We start from the raw sequence: 20,740 nt of genomic DNA on the forward strand, positions 1-20,740 counted from the left end.
GGTTAACATGAGCAAATGGTATTTATTGACTGAAACTGTCAAGCAGTTGGACACATTCAGCCCATAATGCCGCACCAGAAATACGTCGACGTCAATGAGATGGACTCAAGTCAAGCTAAGGCGAGCACACCGGGAGGTGCAGCGCAAGGGAACTGAATTGAAGCAGATCTTCATTATCAGTTGCTATAGACTTAAATCGACGATGTATTTACTCTCAAACAAAATCTTGAAAAAATTGTTTTGTTTAGTTTTTTTGGGACGGTGCGGAACAGATTAATGGCACGTCCATTCACTTCAATGGGGAAAGATGACTTGAGATACAAGTGTGGTCATGGAATCGATCCAATTCTTATCTCAAGGCACCACTGTCCTCGAAATTGTTTCTAAAAATGCCTTTTTGTTACCATCCTGTCATGTTGCGTCCGTCTCCTGTTGCTGGAAAGACTTGACATACACACACACACACAAACACAAACACACTTGTGCGACTCACAAACACATTGAGCTATGCAACCTCCTTGTTGGAACCGACACAGTAACCGCATACACGTTGGCGCAAGCCTGCTGAAAGGTTTTCACTTTTTTTTCTTTTTCTTTTTCTTTTTTTAACTCCGTTTGATTGCCTGCTTGTGCTCTCTTCTCTCTTTTGAAGGTGGGGAGCGGGTCAAACGCCTCCGAAGGTTTCGAGGAAAGATCGTCATCAAATGTGCCAGCGCCAAATCGCTGGGAGATGAGGTCAGGATCTGTTGCGCAAGTCAGCTGACACCTTTATAAAGTGCACAGGTAAGGCTGGCAGCCACATTTAGACTTTCCGAATTGTCCAATAAGGTGAATGGGTGACACGAGTCACATGACTTGACTCGAGTCACATGATTCGACTCAAGCTAGACTTTTATTGCCATTTTTCTTTTCATTGTGGATATCTGTAACTCCGGTTTGAGGTATCTACTGCTTGATTAACCGTTTCATGCACCCTGTAACCTGACACCATGATCAGCTGTCCACTGTAGTAACTGCTGTCCCCGAAAGGGTTAATATGTCTTAATCCAAGTTGCAGATTTCTACGACTTAATTTTGATTAGCTGAAACTTGATTGAAGATTTATAGACAGATATCACAACAGGAACTGCCTGTTTTGCAAAATGGAACAATAGATCTGTGTAGCACACATCCAGTCTAGCCGTATGTTAAAATACTGATGACCTCCCTGCATTCCGATTGCGCCAGGGAATGGGACCAATCTGATTAGTAGTACCGATTCGAGTACTCCGCTGTCATGGCGTCATCTAAACGAGTGCCGAAAGGCATCCGACGTGTTTCCATTCTGGTGTTAAATCAATTGGACAAACCCAATGATGCAGCACATGATTGACACCCGGTCGGAGGTCGAATGCAGGCGACACTCTCCACCCTCGGCAAACACCACCCGGCAGGCTCGGCTCACCGCGTGACTTAACACGCGGCTTATAAAAGCCATGATTACACCCTAAAAGACTTACCGTGCCCCGGGGTTGTGATGTCATTCGAAGCGGTAACTGCACGGCAAACATACCAGGAGGAACACGCAAAGTGTGTGAAGAGCTTCCGGAACGGTGTGTGTGCTGTTCAGACTCGGGACACCTCATCGTTGTGTGTACATAGTGTAGCTGCCCTGACACAAGAGCTTTTCACATGTTTCTATTGCAAACATGGGAAAAGTGCAGGGGTGGAAACAACGTCAACAATGCTCAGTTAACATCACTAAATTTTTGCTCCATAGCGCAGTTACGACAAAATATAAATTAAGCACCATTTCAATTGAGGGCAAACGCCCAAAATAAATAATGGAGATGCCAACTTTCCCCCCCCCCTACTGAAAGAAGTTTTTGTTGAATTTTATTGTGTCAAGTAGTTGCACAAAATAGAATGATTGAGATGGAGATATTTTTTTAAGCAGATATTCATTCATTCATTCATCTTCCGAGCCGCTTGATCCTCACTAGGGTCGCGGGGGGTGCTGGAGCCTATCCAAGCTGTCTTCGGGCAGTAGGCGGGGGGACACCCTGAATCGGTTGCCAGCCAATCGCAGGGCACACAGAAACGAACAACCACTCACACTCACACCTAGGGACAATTTGGAGTGTTCAATCAGCCTGCCACGCATGTTTTTGGAATGTGGGAGGAAACCAGAGCACCCGGAGAAAACCCACGCAGGCCCGGGGAGAACATGCAAACTCCACACAGGGAGGCCGCAGCTGGAATCGAACCCGGTACCTTAAAAATCCATCCATCCATCCATCCATCCATTTTCTGAACCGCTTAATCCTCACTAGGGTCGCGGGGGGTGCTGGAGCCTATCTCAGCCGTCTTCGGGCAGTAGGCGGGGGACACCCTGGATCGGTTGCCAGCCAATCGCAGGGCACACAGAGACGAACAACCATCCACGCTCACAATCACACCTAGGGACAATTTAAATGTTGGATGTATTTTATTTTAGTTTTGGGGGTAAAATTTCCGTAGGTGGATGAAAGTTGTTGCTTTTTTATTTTATTTTTTTATGCTTGACAATCATTGACATTTATTTGGTTGAAGTTACTCACTTTTATTGCATCAAGTGGTGCAATAAACAAATAAAATCATCTGGCTCCATATATGAATTTTAAGAAGATTATTGATCACGGAAACAAATTTTAAAAATGGAGCAATCACATATGCAAATTTAGACTTTATTACCGCTGGCCCACATGTGAAATCAAAGATGCCTGTTTAAAAGGGCCCCATCAAGACTTGAGTACAAAGAGACTCGATTTTGTTTTGTTGTGGGTGGGGCTTGGTTGTGGGTGGGCTGCACCAACAACAGGTGCTCCCTCGCAGCTGTCGCGTCTGACCCGGGAGGTGAAAGAGTCAGCAAGCGAATCTCTCTCGTTGTTCCTCTTTTACAACCCCGCTCAACCTCGTGAAGACAACGCCTTCAAAGGGACACTTTGAGTTGTTGGGGGGGTTGGTTAACCCCCCCAACACACATGCACCATCATGTTGGGCCACGAGGCTCCTCAAACAGTGAATACCAATCAAACTGTGATTGATTTTTCTGCCATTTTGTAACGACAGACTTTCTCAGTCCAATGCGCATATACTGATAGCCTAGTATAGTGGCATGCTTTAATTCAGACTCTTTCAAGTTGAACGAGAGCGCTTAACTTTTGACCAGCATTGAAATAAATTACCAGAAGCTCTTTCAATTCAAGGGAACACTCCACAACAGGCAATTTTAATTAGGAGTGAAGAACCTGACCAAACAGCTTTAATGCAGATTGTTTCAATTTAGCGCAGCTCGTGACATTAGACTGTCTCAAACAGGATTGAAAATGTTGACCTAATTGTGGACTCGTTCGAGTTTAGCAGGGTCTTGACATTTGACCTGTTTGAAACAGCATTGAGAAAACTGAATTCACATTTTCGTATACTTAGAGCCACGGTGCAATTTTTTTTCCACCAAATAACTTGATCAGACAAAAGGATTGAATCAATTTATTATAATAATCGTGTTATTGAATCGAATGCGACTGTGAATAAATGGAATTCTTTTGAGCCACCTATCAAGTCACAATGAAGTTGTTACGACAGCCAACAGATGCGACATGAGATCAAGGACGGCACACATTTTTTGTTTTTGTTAAAATCCATGTGAAGTGAAAATAATCTTCAGATCACGCTTCAAAAAATGATGAAGGTGCAGTCAACTCTGGCTGACAAGTTTGACTTTCATTTTCCCCCTTTCTTATATAGTGGGCGAGGGTTAGTTCATTGGCTGATCCCCAAATGCATCACCACTGAGCCCTATTTTAACCACGACCCCACCCCAAAAAATCTGACAAACTGAAAATCATGAGAATCAGTTTAATGCTCAAAAAATGAGTTCTACATACTTTGCATGTTTCCAGCAATTATTTTCAAACAGAAACAAATGTTAGAATGATTTTGACTTTACAGGGACTTTAAAGAAACAGTGGCACACAGGCTTGGTGTCACTGTTGTCTGCGCTAATACTTTTCGGAAGGGTTGGGGAGGGGGGTTGGGGGTGTGTGAATCCAACACTGATTTAATGCATGACAAACATTTAGCAGCACTAAACTCTATACTCTGAAGTCCGGTGTGTGCTCAAAACTGGGAGTGGAATGATGACGTCAGATTATTTAGCCCGTGGCTCTATTGACTGTAAACCGTATTGCGTCGAGAGTTTCAGTCAACGCTCACGGGGGGACCGTTTGCAAAGCGGCTACGACAGCACGGTGAGCGTAACGCTGCCTTTGGTCCTCTTGAGGATGCCCACGGCCTCCTCGTGCGTGACTCCCTCCAGCGGCTGCCCGTTGACCGCCATGATCTGGTCACCCCGCTTCAAGCGGCCGTCTTCCGCCGCCGCCCCCTTGCCAAAAACAGTCTTGACGTAGATGGGCAGGTCTCCGTGGGGGCTGCCGTAGCCTCCGACGATGCTGAAGCCCAGCCCGTCCGGACCTCTTTCCAGCGTGATGCTCTTGTATTGAGGAGGGCTGATGCGGATGTGGGGACACAATCAATAAGCCGGACGCCTCTCAAAATTTGGCCTTTCCAAAACTAGTCACTGAGAAGGGTCAACATTGCAATGGTAATAATTAAAGCCGCGTGTTGGCAATTGAGTAGACGGAATGGAAAAAAACCCAAAACAAATTATTTGGAGCTCTGATCCTGGTAAATAAATCGTCGATTTACCAAGTAATGGAGTTGAAGCACAAAAAAAGAGTTGATAATTTTATAATATTAATATGAATAATAATGGTAATATAAAATAAAAAAAATATATAAAAATAATGGCAATGGTCATAATTAAAGCCCCGTGTTGGCAATTGAGTAGACCGAATGGGAAAAAAAAAAAAAATATTTGGAGCTCTGATCCTGGTTAATAAATCGTCGATTTACCAAGTAATGGAGTACAAGCACAAAAAAAGAGTTGATACTCTTATAATATTAATATGAATAATAATGGTAATATAAAATAAAAAAATATATAAAAATAATGGCAATGGTAATTAAAGCCCCGTGTTGGCAATTGAGTAGACAGAATGGAAAAAAAACAAAAAAAATTATTTGGAGCTCTGATCCTGGTTAATAAATCGTCGATTTACCAAGTAATGGAGTTGAAACACAAAAAAAGAGTTGAAACTCTTATAATCTTAATATGAATAATAATATAGGCACCCTAAAAATGTTGCAAACCTAATGAGCTAGAAGGAAATTAAAGACCGTTTTTGAAATCAGCACGACAAATGACAAAACCATCTTTGATTAAAATTAGCTGCTGACTGGTGGAATTATGGAGTCGATTTCCACCCAATATATCAAAAAAGGGCAAACGGAATCATTGTGGAAGCTTCCAACCTGAGGTCATCCTGGAAGATGCAGCTGGGCACCTGCAGGCCTCCGGCCGCCTGCTCCTGAGCTGCGCCAGTCACCGTGTTATCCCCGCCCGCCACCACCTAAATGCCACAAACGGTTATTGGCACCAAAAATATATATATATATATATATATATATATATATATATATATATATATATGGTTTCTGTGGGCGGTCTTACTTGCAGCTGTATTGTCCCTGTGGCATTCTTGAGCAAAGTGACAGCTTGCGAATGACTCATGCCTTCGGTAGAAGTGCCGCAGATACTGATGATCCGGTCCCCCACCTTGAGAAGGATACATTGCTGAAATACTGAGCTTGTGCATTTCTGCGTTGCAGGGTAATGATGCAATCATTCATTTGATTGTGTTTGGTTAGAATTACAATCGTTGTCATTGCAAAACAATCTGCGTATCATTTCTTTGCTCCGTTGTTAGTTGGCAATCAAAAGCGACTGTTTGCAAACTGGATTTGCAATGTGGGTGAAGGGCAACACTTTAGGGGGGGCCACGCTATCTCGTGGGACAAAGCAACGCACGGTTGTGTCCCAACGAGTCCCTTGTTAGCCTGAGCCGTCTGAATTCAAGAGGGGGAGATTTATTAGGCTCCAACAGTCTGCATCGCACAGGGCAGCGATTGTCAACGTGGCCTCCCCGCCCCCCCCCCCTCCCACCCCCCTTCCACTCATGAAAAAGCTGTGGGCTCCGTCAGGAATTGAGACTCATTCCGGAATGGCTGGTATGCATATCTGGACGTCAAATGAAGACTCCTGCGATACCGACACCGAAGTTGAGTTATTTGAATTTTGTGTTTTCTGGCGACTGGTAAAACTGTGCTGAAAATGCAAAATGTTTGGCAATTTAGTGTCGCCAGTCTTGTCTGGTACATCCCCAACATTTCGAGGACAAATTGCCTTGTGAAGGACATGTGGAAAAGTGAAATTATCTAGACGAATGTTCAGCACGCCACCCTTCTGTGACTGCCACCATTCTATGAGGTATTCATCTCATCAGGTGGGTGGGAGGCTTCTTTTTTTATTTCTTTACTTTGCTTTGTCTTGAATTCTTTGCATTACAAGATAAGATATCCTTTATTTGTCCCACATTATTATTATTGTATACTGTACATCCATCCATCCATTCATTCATTATCTACCGCTTATCCGGGGCCGGGTTGCGGGGGCAACAGCTTTAGCAGGGAAGCCCAGACTTCCCTCTCCCTAGCTACTTCTTCCAGCTCTCCCCGGGGGATCCCGAGGCGTTCCCAGGCAAGCTGGGTGACATTTGTACTCTATTTAGCAGCAGTCGTAGTAGTAGTATTTAGTCGTGAGTGCATGTGTATGGGTGGGTGTATGTACTGTATACTTGTACATTATTACATCATTGCTCTACTTCTAAATTGAAATTATCTTTGTCATCTTTTCTGTTGTGAACTCTATGTAGGAGATTTAATTAACGATGAGGGATCAATCCCAAGATGCTTGTAACGGTCCAATTTCAAGAGATCTGCCATGTTCATAGGAGTCCACATTGTTTCGATGCATCCAAAAGAGACCCACTGCTACCTTCTGCTGGCCGTTGCTGTAATCTCCCAGTTCAAACCAGAGTTCATTCATTCATTCATTCATCTTCCGTACCGCTTGATCCTCACTAGGGTCGCGGCGGGTGCTGGAGCCTATCCCAGCTGTCTGCGGGCAGTAGGCGGGGGACACCCTGAATCGGTTGCCAGCCAATCGCAGGGCACACGGAGACGAACAACCATCCACGCTCACACTCACACCTCGGGACAATTCAGAGTGTTCAATCAGCCTGCCATGCATGTTTTTGGAATGTGGGAGGAAACCGGAGCACCCGGAGAAAACCCACGCAGGCCCGGGGAGAACATGCAAACTCCACACAGGAAGGCCGGAGCTGGAATCGAACCCGGTACCTCTGCACTGTGAAGCCGACGTGCTAACCACTGGACTACCGGGCCGCCCCAAACCAGAGTTGGCCGAGATTTTTCTCTGCACAGTCCCACGCCAATCCCATTAGGATTGGCGTTCAAATAATTATTTTCTGTGCTCGAGGCCCAAAACCATGTCTCAGAAAAAAACCCAAACAAAGCCAAACAAATAGCTTCTACTGGCAATTGCAAACATTTTGGTGTGAGCTTCGATTGCACTTGGATTTTCACTTTTCAAAGCGGGCGCCCCCCCCCCCCCCCTCTAAACTGTCATCGAAATGTTTAGCAAGAAGTGCAGCGAACTTGCGACTCGGGTCGAGTTGCCTTTGCAAGGCTAACCAAGATGAATGGAAAATGTCGCACCATGAGCTTTTGGGTCTGCGCCGCTAGGCCAACGGGGTTCATCATGGCGATGAAGATGGGTATGTTGCCCAAGGGGCTGCCCACTCCGCCAGCTATACTGACACCCAGGGAATCACCGGGGCCTTTGGTGAACTCCGCCGTTCTCACGTCCTGGTGATCAGGAACTGCAGACGTGGAAAACATTTGAGAGTCTCATTCCTGGAGCCAGGCCACGCAGTGTTTCCAAGGAAAGCTTACCCTGCTGACCCGCATCACCGGAAAGGATTCCTGAGGCCACCTTGGAAGTGCAGGATTCACTCGTTTGTTCCATCTGGGTAAGAGAAACCTGGCTGCTTTGGGACAGCCTTCGCTGCGAGTGAAAGGGGCCCGCTTTAAATCTCCCGATGTCCATTTTCAGCGAGCCGACGCAGCACTAAAACAGAATGATGACTAATTTCCCTGATACAAATGATCCCCTTTGTTGGCATCACGGCATCATCGCTTGTTGTCACTACCTTGAGGAGACCGGCGACTGCCTCCTGGGTGGCGGAGCGAACATCTTCTCCGTTGACCGACAAGATCTGGTCACCCTGCATCAGTTGGCCGTCCGTGTCCGCCAAGCCTCCTTTGATGATGTCGGACACAAAAACCCCCGTGTCATTCCTGGCAGATAAAAACAGTGATTTTGTTGTTGTTTTTGTTTTGTTTTCATAACATTGATCAAGCCAGAAATCTTTCAGCGGAGTGGGCAGGGTAACGCCACATTTCACAGCCATATGAAGTTATATATCGTGACAACCCATTCATTTTCCGATCCGCTTTATCCTCACAAGGGTGGCGGGGGGTGCTGGAGCCCATCCCAGCCGTCTTCGGGCAGTAAGCGAGCGATACCCTGAACCGGTTGCCAGCCAATCGCAAGGCACACAGAGACGATCAACCATCCGCGCTCACACCTAGGGACAATTTGGAGTGTTCAATCAGCCTGCCACACATGTTTTTGGAATGTGGGAGGAAACCATAGTACCCGGACAAAACCCGCGCAGGCCTGGGGAGAACATGCAAACTCCACACAGGAAGGCCGGAGTGGATCGAACCAACAACCTCTGCACTGTGAGGTTGAAGCGCTAACCACTGGACCACCGACCCGCCCTATCGTGAAAATCTGCATAATAATATAGTTGTAAAAAAGGTGAACCATCATATTTAGAGGCTTGACTTTCAAACCCTATTGAGAGCCCGTGCCGCATCCTTAAAAGGAAGATCAGGGTGGAATCTGGGACTACAAAATGGTTTTCTGGGTAATCTATACCACGGATGCTACACTGTGCATTAAATTACCTTTGGTCCCGCGATCTGAAGAGCAAAAGAAAAACAATAGTAATCAATCAGCTTTGTGAGTGCTCGTCAGCTGTCATTCGGAGTACATTGCCGTTGACATCCACCTCCCACTTGGAAGGAGATGAGCATTATCGATCTTGGATTGGTTACCTCCTCCCCACGATGCTCAGTCCAAGTCCCTGACCGGGCCTCTTGTGCAGCTCCACGATGAACGAGTCCCACAAGTCCTCCTCCTTGTACTGGGCCTCGTCCCTGTAGACGATCAGCCGGACTCGCTGCGGGGTCTGCCGCAGCACGTTGATGGCCTCGTCATGGCTCGCCGCGCGCAAGTCGATGCTGTTCACCTGCGACACATCAGGGCGAGCGGTCGGAGGTGTCAATTTAAGGAAGTACGGTACATTCTCTTCCACATTTCCAATCTGAACATGTTCAGCCCGTCCTTGTCTTTCAAATACGATATGGCGCTCCCATTCAAAAACCCGACCTCCAGGATTTGATCTCCAGCCCAAAGTCTGCCATCCTTGGAAGCCGCACCTTCTTCGTAAACCTCGTGGATGATGATGGCCCCCTGCAGGCATGAATGAAGAGACATGAGATCGGTGTTGTGAGGAAAAAAAAAATATCATTTCATGTTTAAAGCCTTCCTCACCAGCAGAGTGTCACAGCCCCCCACGATGCTGAGCCCCAGGCCCGTCCGTCCTTTGGAAATCTCGATGGTGGTCTCACAGCCCGGGATGATGGGGCACGTGGCCGGGTCGCAGGCCAGCGTCGTCGGGCTGGCCGAGCGACTGTGACCTGAAGGCATATAAAGCAAGCCAACGTGTTTTACTGTATGCGGTTCTTTTAATTACAACCCTGAAGAAGCGGTCGCAAACACTGACTCACTTGAAGATGTTTCGGGTCGGCTGACGGCGAGCATACTGGGCAGACCGGCCGCCTCGGTTTCCCCATTCACAGTTGCGGCGCGGCCTTCCTGCATGGTTACCGTGTCCTCTGCGGTCCTTTCACCAACCTCAACGTCTTCCTGGTGGTGACATGAAAGGAATGCTATTTGCTCTGTTGCCGCGTGGGTTTATTGTGCTTATGCCACAATCATGGTGCAATACAAAGCGCGCGCGTGTGTGTGGGCCTTCTAATTGGGGGCACGACATGCACGCTTGCCTCTCTGTGGTTTTTGTGCATCTTGGGAGCTGGGAAGTCTGAGCGGACCACACAATGTCATTGGTGGGAGGAATGATTCGAGTGTCCTTTCGATGGCACCTCATCAAATAGAGCGGCCACGCTCTCGAGTCGCCATGGTTCAAATTCGGACAAAATCTCTTGGATGTTCTTGGAAAATGGCAAAGTGGCGGACTTTTTTTGTGTGTTTTCAGACATGGCTTTTTGTTTTTGTGGTTTGTTTTTTTTTGCGCGCGTGTGTGTCACATGCCATGTCGCAAACAGAAACTGGCTTCAGAGGCTTAATTGTCACAAAATACAGAACAAAAGTCTCATTAAAAATGGCCTGAATGGCTTTTTGAAGCCAAAATGACAGACTTAATGTGTCTTGTCAGACTTATTTCTGGGTCGACTAATGATAGACACGCCTTACCAAATTTCATGCTTGGAACATGCACTGCTTTTCAGGGGCTGAATTTCCCCCCTTCCTCCAAAACACAGCCAACAGTGCCACGCGCTGCTCTGCCTGACCACTTGTTCATGCGACATGTGTTCCGACACTTTGTCGGGCCCAGCCGTTTACCTCCGCGCGGGACTCGGCTGCGTCTCCCTCCGTTTCTCTCACGGGTCCCACCGCCATCTGCTCCAGGGCCCCTGTGTTCCTGTTCCGCAAGAGTCATAACTCACGTCAGCTGTCGTTGAGACAGTCTGCTCAGAAAAGAAAGACCAGTTCAGTGGAAGGACAAAGCCTCTGTCATAAAAGCGAATTACACTCAGCTACAATAATAATAATAATTAAATGATGTGAAAGACAATTCTAAAGAGCACTGCGGTTTATCCATTTTGTGTTTATATTGCACTTAATTGAATTGTGTTGTTGTTTTTTTTCTTCTTTCTACCTACATTCTTGCTGCTGGAGGCTGTAAATTTCCCCAGTGTGGGACAAATAAAGGATATCTTATCTTATAGGGTTTGTTTACCTTCTTCACTGAGGCAACTAAAATAGCATTGGTTGGTGTTGACGTTTTGGTTAGCAACAGCACTGAACATTTCTTTCCTTGGACACAAACTTCAAAGCATCTTTGAAAGCAAGTGTGCACTGGGCTTGGTCATTCTTTTTGGTGTTCTGACGTCTCCCTCTAGTGGACTTTGTTTAACATTGCAACAATGAGACCAAGATGTATCTTTTACCTGATAAAGATGATTTTGACTTTAGATGGGGAGCTTTTGATAATGGAAGATGCATTCTGGTGGCTTTGGCCATAGAGGACCTGTCCATTAATCTAGGGTGGGGGGGAAAAAAAAAGAATCAGCCGTGTTCGAAATGCTCATCAAATGTCCTACTTCTCACCTCGAGGAGCTCATCCCCGACAAGCATGCGTCCGTCAGTCCCGGCCGCCCCCGCGGGATCGATGCCCACCACAAAGACGCTCATGCGGGCGCGGTCCCGGTTGCCGGCCAGGCTGAGGCCCAGGCCCGTCTTGCCCTTCTCTAGCTCGATCGCGTGCAGGGCGCCCGGGAGGCTGCCGTAACGCTGGACGATACTCTCTGAAATGTACCAGTGGAGGCATTTGCTAGTCATCACGATTGAATGCAAATGTATTGTACATCAAAGTTAAATACAACTGAACTGCACTGAACAAATTTAATGTGCTGGAAGAAAAAATGTGTTTTGTAACGAATCATTGTATCTGGTATGTTCAATGTGGCAAACAGTTACGTTTGCCAGACATTCCCAAACAGTTTCAATGGTTGCAAACAGTTTTTTCTTGTCGCCATCACATTTTGAATGACAAGAAGAACTGCTGGAGACCATTCAACTTGTCGGCGAAAGTCTTTGCGACCGTCTGTGACCTTGAATGAACCCCGATGGGGGAAAAAAAAAAAAATGTACAAGGTGCGCATGTACTAGCAAACCATTGTCGCTCAATGTGATATGTAAGGGAGTTATTTGATAGAAATCCTTAATGACACCGATAATCAAAATAACGTATGATGATGAAAAATAAAAATATTCAATCTACCAGCTGTTTAATAGAATTTTTTAAGTGTGGGGACTAACAGTATGAATCATGAATATATTAATAAGTCTGACAAGGAACTCACCCCAGTTGTTCCCAAACTCCTCTTCTTCTCCTTCTTCTTCTTCTTCCCCGTCTCCCGCATCAGCCTGAAGGGGCTGAGTCAGCGTCTCCGCCAGGGTGTCGGTGTCTGTCTCCCCCACATGGGGCATAACCGGCAAGGCGAAGGCCATGCTGCTGGGCATCGCGTTTGCAGCGTCGTGCTTCTTGGGTTTGGGGTGTAGAAGGGAGAGATCCATATTAGTGAAAGGCGAACAGAATTCTAAATGCTTTTTTACGGAATCAATCGTTGCTTGAAGGTTTGCCAGGAGAGCGCAACAATTCATCAGAGGCGCATGTGTTTGATTTTGCAGCATTATGTTAGTAGGGGCGGATAACTGATTGGGTGTCATCAACGCTCGAGGCTCAGTCAGACGACACAAAATTCAATACGGTCAAGCTTGGCTCATTGAACCAAATTTGGTTTACACATTAATATACACGACTCACAACACTTCACATTCACTTTCTGCAGAAATTTTAGGACAAACCTCAAATGCAAACTGAATTTCACAATTTTTTTTAAAAAACCCAACACGGAGCAGACCAGCACAATTCTGAACAGGTCTTGACATCCTCTCATATGCCTTTCTGTGACTCTTCCAGTCACTTCCGCGCTGCCTAAAATAGTGTTAATTCATTTTTAGGTATGGGGTTTTTTGGGTCTCGTGATGACAAAATGTGAACAGCCTGATGGAGAGGAATACCATAGGTTCATCCTGAAATTTCAACCGGAAGCAGAGCATTCGGTTCCTACCTGAAGAACAAGAGTCATTCACACTTGCGACACACAAGCCTGCCTACCCGTTTAACATTTAAGTGACAAATGAAAAATAAGAACATGATGATTGGACACAGACAAACACTCAAGACACGTGCCAACGTGTGCATGCATGGCCATTTGTGTAGCATTCATTAGATTTACTTTTTGCAAATCGCGGTTAGGGTGTTGCACACATTATCGAAACGATGTTACTCATTCACTGCCATTGACTAGTGTACTCGCCAATTCTGTTTTTCAACACTGATGGGCGGGAGATTCTCTGATGCTGCTCCACGATAAATTTCAAACTGGGAAACAACTTCACTGATGCACAACCACCACTAGATGGCATCGATGGCCCGTTTTAGAAATGAGATCAGCATAAGTTTGTGAGTCGGCTACATTTTCGTGGTGGATTCGTAGGGCTTCCCGTTGGTCTTGAAAATCTCAGAATGCTCCAAAATGGTGGGCAGTGAATGAGTTTTTAGGGCATCATTGCAATTTATGGCTTGGAACTATTCTAGTGAGAGGACACGAGTCATCCATTTCAGCTGCCATGCTCTGACAAAAATGCAAAAGTTTGACAATTAGGCATCATTCATCTGTTTATCACCTCTGGTTCAAAATTTGGGAAGAATTGCAAGACATTTGTGGAACAGGGTCCCTTTTGAAAGACTCGTGAAAATGGCCACATCAGACAAAATGGCTGCTGAATTTCAAACAAGCTACCACCAATCTACTGCGTTAATTTAAGTCGGTACACTGTGAAAAGAAACAAGAGTTGTATTTTTTTTTTTTATGGCTAAAACAGTAATTTTACTTTCAACAACTTTAAAATAAAAACGATTGACATTTATGGCAACAATGTTAGTTAGCACAACAAAGCGAGCAAGTTTTTCTTTTTTTTGTCCCAAAACAATCTCCCGAGTTGTTTTTACTCGTAAATCAGTTAGCGGAGCAAAACAAGGGACAACTGTTAATTTTCTTTGCAGTGAGAAATGGGAAAGCCAATTTTCACAACAGCAAATCTTAAAAATATCAACTTGAATTGCCCATTTTTTGTCCAAATTTGTTGCCTTGACATTGTGAGTTCATGCAACATATTTTTTTACCGTGCAGTCACTACATGTGGGGAAAGGGAGGCATATTTCCAAATAAATTACCCAACTCAAAAGCGAATTGGGATGCGGCCTCCATTGCCACCATTTTAGGACGTATGGTAGAAATTACATCGAGCATTGTGAATACATTAGCTGTCACATGACATAAAGTTGCCATTGCCCCCATTCCACAGCACGTGCACGCACCAAGAAGGACAATAGGAAGGCCACAACAGAGACCCACAAACCTTAAACGGGGTAGGAGTGAAAGGGTTAGTTGGGGAGAGGCGGAGGACAAGTCTACTGTGACTGTCACCCTCCTATAGAGAAGAGACAAAGGGTGACAACTTTAGACGATGACGCATTTGTGACACAACATCGATTCACCCACAGTGCTTTCATGTGTAGTGCAAAAAGAACAGCCACTGAGTTCAAACGGCTCCAAAGCGTCACCAACCTTGTCCTCCTTGTCTCTGGGTAGAATTGGCGCATTCTCCTCGATGGACTCGGCGCTTGTTGATGACTACATGACACAATACAACATCAACTTATATTACACGTTGCTCCCACGTACAGTTAGTCCCATATTCTCCACATTATAAGGCGCAACTAAGAGCATTCAATTTTCTCAAAAGCCGACTATGTGCGTTATAATCCGATGCACCTTCTATATGGATCAATATTCTGATTTTTTGGACATAGTATTTTAAAGGTTCTGTCAAGTGCTTTGGTACAGTTGTAGCGGTTATGAAAGCTCGATATAAATAAATATCGTCTTCTATTCCTTTTTATTGTATTATATTGTATTCCCTTTAGCGTAGCTCCAGCTAGTGGATGCATAATGCAACCGCAGCCACTATGATACTTTCTATTATATGAACCCTATAATGCATGATATAGGAAAACGGTTTTAAAATATGACATTGATTGAAGGAGTGACTTATAGTGCGGAAAATACGGTACATAATATTTCCTCTTTGGCAAACCAAGACCAAAATGACCTCTCGATTTTCCTGCCATAAAAGTAGTTGCTTCAAACAGAGCTAATGTTACCCCGGAGTCAAGATACACTTACTTACAACACTCACACACACACACACACACACACACACACACACAGTAAACAGCTCAGATGCATCGAGAGACACTCACACTGCTTTGGCATGCACGCAGCAGTGCTCATGCCAGGTAATCCATCTCTCTTATATTCCGTCTCACTGGTTTCTATTGCATCAGCCATCAATCACACTTGCGCTTGCCTTATCGCTGCCGCTCTCCTTGCTTTTCTAAGCGGAGCACCGTTCTTTCAAACCAACATCTTCACAGATCAGCATAATTAGAGACAAACTTGGGGAATAAAATGGGACAATCTGTCTGATCACTTCATCAACAGGCATCCTGTGAAAGGCTTTCCTATCACTGGAGGGGAGATCTCAGCTGCGCCAATGGCGAGAGCAGCCAGAAATGACACCACGGAATAGACTGACAGCAAGTCGGCCATTTTGGCATGCAGTGGCCACGGTGAGTCATTTTCGTTCAAAAATGAACCGGTCGTGAAGATTTTGCCCCACAAAATTCTCATGAAGCAATCATTAAAAAGACAAAGGAAGTTGACAATTTCCTGTCTGCAACATGACATTTGGTAGGCCACGAAAAGAGTCTCGAGAACCAATGCCCGAAAAGTCATAGAAAGTCTGCCATTTTGTTTTGAAACAGCCATGTACGAGATATTTTCTACCTTGAGACCTACCTTGGGTTTCTGGATAATACTCTGCACCAGGAAGGACACGGGATTGCCTGCCCTGCGTATGGCCTCCACCGCCTCCTCGTGACTGGCGTCCCTTAAATCGACGCCGTCCACCTGACGGGTCAGGGTCACTCTTATTATCCGCTCTCCAATCTCGTCTGAATAGCCCCCAATTGTTGGTTATTTACTTCCACAATCCTGTCTCCGGTCTTCAAGGTGCCGTTGTGTCCGGCGGGACTGTCCTCCAGGATGTGCTTGATGAAAATGCCCCGCATCACCTCGCCGTTGCTCAGCCGGCTGCCCATCCCTCGGCCCCCGACAATGCTTATGCCCAGGGACTTGCTGGGCTGTCTGAAGAGCTCCACTCTGAGGGCGGAGGTACCACAATCAGTTTACATCACTTTTATCCTATTCTCTATGTTTCAAGTGATCCTTTCAAATGCGTGACTCAACTTTGAACATGTATTATGAATAACGCATTTTAAATATGAATGTTAAGGACATGAAAAAATAGTCCCGTATTTTCCGCAGTATAAGGCGTACCTAAATTTTCTCAAAAGTCGACAGTGCGTCTTATGATCCGACGCACCTTCGATATGAATCAATATTCTGATTTCTTGGACGTAGTATTTTAAATGTTCTGCAAAGCGCTTTGTTACAGCTGCAGCGGTTGTGAAGGCTCTATATAAATAAAGCTGTATTGTATTGTATTCCGTTTAGCGTAGCTCCATCTAGTGGATGCATAACGCAACCGCACGCATTATTGTAGCTTCAATTCTATGCGCCTCATAATGCGGTGCGCCATGTGTATAAATACAGTTTTAAAATAGGGCGTTCGTTGAAGGTGCGCATTACACTCCGAAGCGCCTTATAGTGCGGAAAATACGGTAATAATTTTTTGGGGTCTCCTGGACATACTCACAGTCGCGGTTGATTCCAGTTGCTATAAGACACACTCTCCTCACCCTCACCATCCTCCCGCTCGGGAAGGTTGGGAACATCCCTACACAACAAGGGAGGCACTTAAAAAAATGCTGTGGGTTCAAAAAAGCACCGCTTCCTTATTGTAGACGAGACTCGGCCGACGTACTTTGGAGGCGGAACAAACGGCGGTTCAGAGAAGACGTCGTCTTTGTCCCTCTGCTCCACGCTGCTCTTATACTCCTCGAGATATTCTGCCGGGACGTACGTGATGCTGGACAAAAAGACAAATTTGAAACGTGACGTTTGCCTCGCACAGGCACACAAACGTGCTGAGTTTGGAAAGGCTCTTGGTTATCCGGCGATGTGAAAAAGTGGTTAGTGTTACTAAGTGATGATGGCATGCAGACAGTAGAAGGACGAATGGAGGAAAAAGAGCACCAGGAAGGACGGCCAGGACAATGCCGGACGGTTAGTCATACTCACACATAAAATGGGCACAGATCATCCTCTGGTGAGCAAGCAGATCTAGAACGGTGAAGAGTTGGCGTTTATGCACCGAACAGAACTGTGCCTTTGTTTAGTTGGCCAAGCATGCAATAATCCTCTGTTTTTTTTCTTGGCTAAACCGAAAACATTCATGCTAAAAAAAAAAAAAATCCAGTACTAGAATACTGTGTTACATTTTTATATGGCATTTTTTCTTGCATAACGTGCTTATTTATAGTGAGTGTTTTTATGGCCTCTTACAGCCCTTTTTTTTAACAATACAGATGCTGTGAGGTAATGAAAACACCCAAAAAATTTATATTAAAGTGCAGTGAAATATATATGAGTAAATTAAAATGCACTGCACACAAGAGTAAAATAAAGACTGTCCAAGAACAAACAGGTTTTATCAGATTAAATGCAAATGTATTTGATCAAAAAGTTAAATACAACTGAAGTGAACTTCATATCTATAGTCTTCCTATATGGCTGATTTTTACCGATTGCGGGGAATCTTGAACACATCACTGAGGGGGGGTTTCCTGTATTCAGTCTTGCCGATTGCTCTTACCCCATATCCGATCCGATAAGAGAGTGCCTGCGCAGCATGGCGCGTGCCTGAGCGTTGGTCAGCTTGGCGGTGGGTTCCCCGTTAATGGCCAGGATGAGGTCACCCACACCCAGGCGGCCATCCCGACTGATGGAGCCGCCGTGGATGATGCTTCGAATCAGCATCCCCAGACCGTCTTTCATGGCGCTCACCGTCATCCCTGCGATAGCCGTAAAACCACAGCGCCGTCAATTCACTCCAGTGGGTTTGGGTTCTGTGAGTTGGAGGCATAGTGACTTTTTGGGGACGAACAATCCCATGTACGGTACTGTCTTTTCGAGAGTCTTTTTTTTTTTTTTTTTTAAATAAATGAGGTGTTTATTATTGAAGTAAATAGACGGTTCATTCACCCATCTCAGAGGCTTTAATACAACTTCAGCATTTTAGGGAGGTTAAGACATGAATTATGGGACACATCTATTTGGGGAAAAACGCGAATTTGTTTACACTAATTTTGACCGGTAGTCCAGTGGTTAGCACGTCGGCTTCACAGTGCAGAGGTACCGGGTTCGATTCCGGCTCCGGCCTCCCTGTGTGGAGTTTGCATGTTCTCCCCGGGCCTGCGTGGGTTTTCTCCGGGTGCTCCGGTTTCCTCCCACATTCCAAAAATATGCATGGCAGGCTGATTGAACACTCTAAATTGTCCCTAGGTGTGAGTGTGAGTGCGAATGGTTGTTCGTCTCTGTGTGCCCTGCGATTGGCTGGCAACCAATTCAGGGTGTCCCCCGCCTACTGCCCGGAGACAGCTGGGATAGGCTCCAGCACCCCCCGCGACCCTAGTGAGGATCAAGCGGTTAGGAAGATGAATGAATAATTTTGACATAATTATTTCAGGAAATATACGCAGCGATAATTCGTCCAGTTCCACACCCGAAAAACATTTTGGTAGCATTTGTGCATTAATTAGTGGTGAGGCATGGACTTGGGGAGAGCCCCTTATCTATCTCCAGAAAAAGAGGCTTGTATTATTTGTAGAAATGTCAAAACAGTTACCCAATTACGTTACCTAGCTGAGTTTAACTCTGGGGCTTTTTGTGCAACTTCTTCCTTTCCTCAAATGTTTTGGTTGCGTTAAGGCCACTATTAGAGAGACATTTAGTATTTGTTGTCTGGGGGGAGAACTTGTCTAAACCTCTTTTGATGTGAAACAACTTGATTTGAAGAAAATGAACACAAACCAAGACTGGAGTTGCCCTTGACAACCGTGATCGTCCGTTCAAAACTGCTCCCCGAGATTGCCGCTCGGTCGCCGGCGTCTGCTCTCGTGTCGACTTCCTCATCCTCCTACGGGGGGGGGAAAGACGACAAACTCCTGAACTCTTCTGCTCTGTCCAACACGGCCATTGACACACGAGTTCAGAACAGTCCTTCTCAAGTTACCTCCATGGAGATTGGTTGTTCCACAAAAGTGCTGGCGGGCTCTTCTGCGTGACATTGAACCAATTCTGACGGTTCCGGCTGGATTATGGGTGCGATCTGGAGGTCATTAAACGGCCTGAAGGAGTCGAAGGCCTTTGTGGTGTCGGCTGTGGCTAGGTCCTCGTCAAAACCGCCTTGCCCGAAGTCGAGATAACTTGAAATCTGTGTTGAGCATGGTGAGCATTGTAATTTAAAAAAAAAAAAATTGTCAACAATATGAATTAGGGTACTTTGGGTGGCACAACACAAATGACTACGATGGACTTTAACTGAAAACGAGGAAAAACCTTGTAGTTGGTGTTCTACAAAACTATCAAAATTTAATCGTGTGAAACCGGGTGAGAATGATAAATGAAGCTAATGGCGTAAATAGGTGTACAAAGAAGATGGCTAGCCAAAGAAGCAAACCTTCATAATCGGTTTGGTGGAAGACATTTAATCCCAGGTATGTAGGGGGAAAAAAAATTGGTAATGTGGTTGGACTATGTTTGAATAATTTTGCAAAACAGAATGGCTAGCCTGCTAGCTAACGTCAGCAAGCTCTTCAACACGAAGCAAACCTTCATAATCGGTTTGGTGAAAGACATTTAATCCCAGGTATGTAGGACAAAAAAATGTGGTTGGACTATGTTTGAATAATTTTGCAAAACAGAATGGCTAGCCTGCTAGCTAGCGTCAGCAAGCTGTCCAACACATCCGTGCCACGATGCCAATTAACAGAAAGATCAACAATTAGTGTCAGCCGCATTTCCTGGCCCTCCCATTCTTGGAACCTTTTGGACAATCAAAACAATGACAAAACATTTTTTTGTTGAGATGCACAAAGGACCAAAATGACCACTCTTTCTGCCTTGGTCAAATGACATGTTCGGGTTTGTTTACTGTGAAGATGCCACCGGGAATTCTGTGTGATGACATCATGTTCTACAAGTGTTCTTGTAAATTGCGTAGATGTCTCACTGCTCACCTCGGGTGTGGATGTATGCAGGAATTCCAGGTCCGAGCTACTTCCGTGAAGGGCAATCATCGATGCCTGGAAAGTGTCCTCTTCGCCATAATAAGCACGCTCAAGTGCCTTTTCGTCCACTTCGCTGGTGTCCACCTGTCAGGAAAAAAAAGGTACATTTAACCGCCAAATAAAAAATGTTGTCAATTGTTTAATAGTTTTTTTTTTTTTTTTTAAATAAATCCTCACGGTTGCTTGAAAAGCTAACTAACCAATGCCGGCTCTGCCCGAAAAAGGACCACGCCGGGCAGTTCATCTTCATCCCTGTCTTGTCGTAAACTACTGCTGAAGTCAAACGAACGGATGGTGGACAGCGACGTGACTTCCTGCCCAGCATAAAGCTGCGGTGAGTAGGAATCTCCACTTATCCC

General features: G+C 45.4%; 2 protein-coding genes across 3 annotated transcripts in view; one reads left to right on the forward strand and one right to left on the reverse strand.

Moving 5' to 3' along the window:
- LOC127605103 (5,6-dihydroxyindole-2-carboxylic acid oxidase-like) overlaps positions 1-20,740 on the forward strand; it is a 111,085-nt gene that overhangs the window by 15,510 nt on the left and 74,835 nt on the right. The window lies entirely within an intron of this gene.
- Positions 3,495-20,740, reverse strand: part of LOC127604996 (multiple PDZ domain protein) — a 30,740-nt gene continuing 13,494 nt past the window's right edge. The window contains exons 18-42 of the mRNA XM_052072532.1: positions 20,582-20,740; positions 20,331-20,465; positions 19,325-19,525; positions 19,123-19,228; positions 17,906-18,104; positions 17,332-17,373; positions 17,015-17,119; positions 16,847-16,927; positions 16,113-16,290; positions 15,928-16,038; positions 14,635-14,700; positions 12,301-12,487; positions 11,546-11,742; positions 11,386-11,477; positions 10,778-10,856; positions 9,922-10,060; positions 9,686-9,831; positions 9,521-9,604; positions 9,187-9,380; positions 8,214-8,361; positions 7,957-8,131; positions 7,720-7,883; positions 5,594-5,698; positions 5,395-5,492; positions 3,495-4,529 (exon numbers count right to left, since the gene is read on the reverse strand). Coding sequence (XP_051928492.1) covers positions 4,259-4,529; positions 5,395-5,492; positions 5,594-5,698; positions 7,720-7,883; positions 7,957-8,131; positions 8,214-8,361; positions 9,187-9,380; positions 9,521-9,604; positions 9,686-9,831; positions 9,922-10,060; positions 10,778-10,856; positions 11,386-11,477; positions 11,546-11,742; positions 12,301-12,487; positions 14,635-14,700; positions 15,928-16,038; positions 16,113-16,290; positions 16,847-16,927; positions 17,015-17,119; positions 17,332-17,373; positions 17,906-18,104; positions 19,123-19,228; positions 19,325-19,525; positions 20,331-20,465; positions 20,582-20,740 — 3,462 coding nt within the window. The 3' untranslated portion in view covers positions 3,495-4,258. The remainder of the gene's footprint in view (positions 4,530-5,394; positions 5,493-5,593; positions 5,699-7,719; positions 7,884-7,956; positions 8,132-8,213; positions 8,362-9,186; positions 9,381-9,520; positions 9,605-9,685; positions 9,832-9,921; positions 10,061-10,777; positions 10,857-11,385; positions 11,478-11,545; positions 11,743-12,300; positions 12,488-14,634; positions 14,701-15,927; positions 16,039-16,112; positions 16,291-16,846; positions 16,928-17,014; positions 17,120-17,331; positions 17,374-17,905; positions 18,105-19,122; positions 19,229-19,324; positions 19,526-20,330; positions 20,466-20,581) is intronic.

This window comes from Hippocampus zosterae, chromosome 1 (genome assembly GCF_025434085.1).
Source record: "Hippocampus zosterae strain Florida chromosome 1, ASM2543408v3, whole genome shotgun sequence".
Taxonomy (NCBI): Eukaryota; Metazoa; Chordata; class Actinopteri; order Syngnathiformes; family Syngnathidae; genus Hippocampus; species Hippocampus zosterae.